The sequence below is a fragment of the Pteropus vampyrus genome, unplaced genomic scaffold (genome assembly GCF_000151845.1).
Source record: "Pteropus vampyrus isolate Shadow unplaced genomic scaffold, Pvam_2.0 Scaffold1000005157, whole genome shotgun sequence".
NCBI lineage: Eukaryota > Metazoa > Chordata > Mammalia > Chiroptera > Pteropodidae > Pteropus > Pteropus vampyrus.
The window spans coordinates 1-3,713 of NW_011919559.1; the positions used below are offsets into that span (position 1 = coordinate 1).

The 3,713-nt window shown below is 55.3% G+C and overlaps 1 protein-coding gene across 1 annotated transcript; it reads left to right on the forward strand.

Annotated features, from left to right (window-relative positions):
• The first annotated feature begins 659 nt into the window (after positions 1–659).
• On the forward strand, positions 660–3,570 carry LOC105311594 (myc box-dependent-interacting protein 1-like). Its single transcript, XM_011387562.2, has 4 exons — positions 660–785; positions 1,036–1,146; positions 1,455–1,556; positions 3,410–3,570. The coding sequence occupies exons 1-4, from the start codon at positions 675–677 to the stop codon at positions 3,548–3,550; spliced, it is 465 nt and encodes a 154-aa protein (XP_011385864.1). The 5' UTR covers positions 660–674; the 3' UTR covers positions 3,551–3,570.
• The last annotated feature ends 143 nt before the right edge of the window (positions 3,571–3,713 follow it).

Here is a 3,713-nt window from a genome sequence, read left to right on the forward strand (position 1 = left end):
AGATAGGACATGTCACTTGTGCTATGGGCAGTTGCGGTCAGATCAGCTCTTCTCCCCTCAGCACCCTGAACCCAGCCTCCCAGCTTAGGCTTCCCACAGTGGGAGGGAGGAACACTTAGAGCACCCGCTGGTTTGTAGTAGGAACTTTCCAGAACTTTTTCATTTAATCTTCACCCTACACTAGGCATCTCCTCCTTTTACAGATGAGGAAATCGGGGCTAGGAAAGTTGAGGGGTTGCTCCCAGAGCTCGGAAGTGGCTGAGTCTGAGTGCTGGCCCAGGTCAGCCTGATTGCAGCCAGGTTGTGTCAACTTTGCCTTGCCCGGGCCCCCACCATGGTTCCCATCTTGCGCTTCGTTCTTTTCTGGGAACAACCTGTGAGGTGCAGGCTGGCCAGGCAGGTTTGAGGGAGCTGAAGCTGGGCCAGCTCGTGGGCTTAGGGGTGGGGCCTGTGAGGGAGAGTCAGGAGTGGTACCCAGGGGCCTTTGCTGGGTTTTTGCTGCATGTCTCTCGGCAACCTCTTCGTGCCTGCTAGCACCTTCTCCAGCTCTTCCTCATGCCCAGGACCCCACCCTTCCTTCGGGAGCTCGCCATACTGTGCAGAGAGACTGGCCAACCCTGGATGCCACTTGGGTGCTTGTCCTGGTGGCGGTGCCCCGTCCTGTGTCTGACCCCATGCCGGCATTTATGTTGCAGCCAACAGAGGCCTCAGAGGTGGCGGGTGGGACCCAACCTGCGGCTGGAGCCCAGGAGCCTGGGGAGACGGCAGCAAGTGAAGCAGCCTCCGTAAGACACAGGGACCAGGGCCCTGTCTTTCTTTCCTGCTGTCTGTTTGTCCATCTGTATGCCCACCCACCTGTGGCTCCCAGCCCTGTATCTTGCCTGTTCTCCTTGCTCTGTCCAGGTCATAGTTCCTGTCCAGGAGACTGGAGGCAGGCTGGGCTGGCATCAGGCTCAGACATCCCTTTTCCCTGCCTGTTGCCCTGGCTCTTCGGGGACCACCTCCTGCTCATGCTGACCTGTGCTCCCTCCCTAGAGCTCTCTGCCTGCTGTTGTGGTGGAGACCTTCCCAGCAGCTGTGAATGGCACTGTGGAGGGAGGCAGCGGGGCTGCACGCTTGGATCTGCCCCCGGGGTTCATGTTCAAGGTAAGCCCAGGGTACTGACCCCACAGTCTGATTGCCACTATCTGATAGTGCCCTGGAGGTGGGATACCACCTTCACAAATCAAGCCCTGGGGGCTATGTGCTTGGCCCAAAGTCGTTCTACCCTTTTATCCCCTGCTACAGTCGGTGAGGTGGTGTCAGCCCTGGTCCCACCACTTTAATAAGCTCCTGGTCACCGTGTTGCCTCATCACACCAAAGCTGCTATGAGGCCTGGTGCCTTGTACAGGGTTGCAGCGGAGACCAAGGGTTTTTGAGGGAAGGACGTCGAGCTCTCTCTCAACTTCTGCAGGTGCAGGCCCAGCACGACTACACGGCCACCGACACAGATGAGCTGCAGCTCAAGGCTGGGGACGTGGTGCTGGTGATCCCCTTCCAGAATCCAGAAGAACAGGTGAAGCCTGGGTTTGGGCTGGGGCCTACTGTCCTTTTCTCTCATCATTCATTGTTCTCCTCCCTTCTGCCCTTCCTCCCTTCCTTCTATCCATTCCCTTTCCTTTTTCTTTGGCCCATCTCCTGTGTTGTCACGTTTCCCGCTCTGTTGGTGTCTCCCTGTCTGTATCTCCCCTCTCTCTTCACTTTCTTTTTTTTCTCGAACTCTGTCTGCTTCCTTCTTCCTGCTTTCTCCTTTCCTCAGGCTCTATCTGACTTTTCCCCAGCTTTCTGCATCTGTTTTTTCCTCCACTTCTCCCTTCCCTGCCTGGAAGCCTCCCTCCTTCCAGGACAGGGTCCTTGGCTGCCCCTCCATGAGCTGTCCCACCCTGGTCACTGCTGCCAAGGCGCCTGCTCTATGACTCATGTCGGGCCCCTGTTGTCCCCGCATGCTGCCCCTCCAGGCTGGCCCTTCACCCATTCACACAGGACCCACAGGGACAGTGCGTGGTATCAGCAGGACCCCTGAGCACCCTCGCCATGCCCCCAGCTGGTTCTCACCCCAGATGCCTCCTGGAACCTTCTCTTCCTGCTGTGGCCTCTCCTCGTTAGTTCATCTCTTCAGAGCGGGCCCCCTCGGGGCCTAGGGCTGGCACAGAGTGAGGCAGAACTGTTTCCTAGGTTGAGACAGGCTGCTTCGTGCAGGCAGCTGTGGCCCTTCAGTAGGAATCTCACTGTGGGTATCGAGTGAGTCTTTGTGGGATGTCGGTGGTGGGATTGGGGTGCTCATGTTGATATCCAGGTGACATCCACAGTGCATAGCGGTCCTGGTTAGACTCTGACACACTTAGTCATCAACAGGTCTGTGTGGTTTAGTTGTCAGGGGAGGAGGGTTGGGTTTAGGATGAGGCCAACATGGCTGGGGGTCTTAGGTTGGGACTGAGGCTACCAGGTGGTTACTGAGGCTACACTGGGCTGCGATGTTTGAGTAACAAGGATTTCCTGGGCCTGGAGCTAATTTGGCTAGTTCTCTTAAATCTTCAGGTCTCCCTTGATCTCCCTAGCGGGCCAGTCCTGAGTTGGGTGGGATTTTCTGAACCAGAATCCTAGCCCCTGGCCCACAGTGGGGGTCATCTAGGATGGCTGGAAGTGGCTCAGATAGCACATACGTAGGGCCTGTGACGAGGCATGTAATGATGCAGAATGAAACAACAAAGACCTAGGTGGGTCTCAGGCATAGCCCAGTTGCTGGGATAGCAATGGCCTCACCCAGAGGCCAGGTGTGTGGCTCTTGCAGGCTCAGGGTCAGAGTCTGGGGCCAGGGAGGTTGTCGTGATCCCTGGGAGGGTCAGGATTAGAGCAAAGGTCCAGTTTGAGTTGGAAGGCTTGGTGGGGTGGCCTCAGATCACTCTAGAAGTCTTTAAGTGGCCAGCATGCAGCAGAACTTTCTGGAATTGTAGAAGTTTGGACAGACAGCTGATGTCTTCTTCAGTGATGTGTCTTCTGTGGGCACCAGATGGTGGGCAACTAGTTCCTCAGCTGGCATTGAGGGAATTGTTCAGACGTGTATATACCAGTGCGGCAGTCAGCCTGCCTTTCCAGAGTGAAAAGGACTTGCCAAATCACAAAGAGTTAAATCCACCTGCTGAAAGGCAGAAAGATCCTGCAGTGGCTGGGTTTGGGTCTGGGGAGATTAGCAGGGAATGCTGCCTGGAGGAAGCATTTCTTAAGGGGGGTGTGACCCGCTAGGAGGAATGAATAAGTAGAGGAGGAGACTTCCTTCTATTGGGTCCCCAGTGAGATGCATACCTCGTAGAATCCAACTACCCTCCTTCTTCATTCCTCTTCGACTTGGGTGCTCTGCTTCCCCTTCAGGATGAAGGCTGGCTCATGGGCGTGAAGGAGAGTGACTGGAACCAGCACAAGGAGTTGGAGAAATGCCGGGGCGTCTTCCCTGAAACTTCACTGAGCGGGTTCAGTGAGGGCAGAGGCTGGTGCAGCTCTCTGGGCCTGTGAAGACACCTTTTCCCGAAAAATGTGTGTGGTTTTTTTTTTTTTTTTTCTGTTTTTGTTTTTAACTTTTGGAAAGCAAAGGGAAATCGAGAGGAAAGACCTAAGCCGAAGAGGTATTCTCCCAAAGATTAAGTTGGTTTTCTAAGAGCCTGGTTTTCGGCAAGTT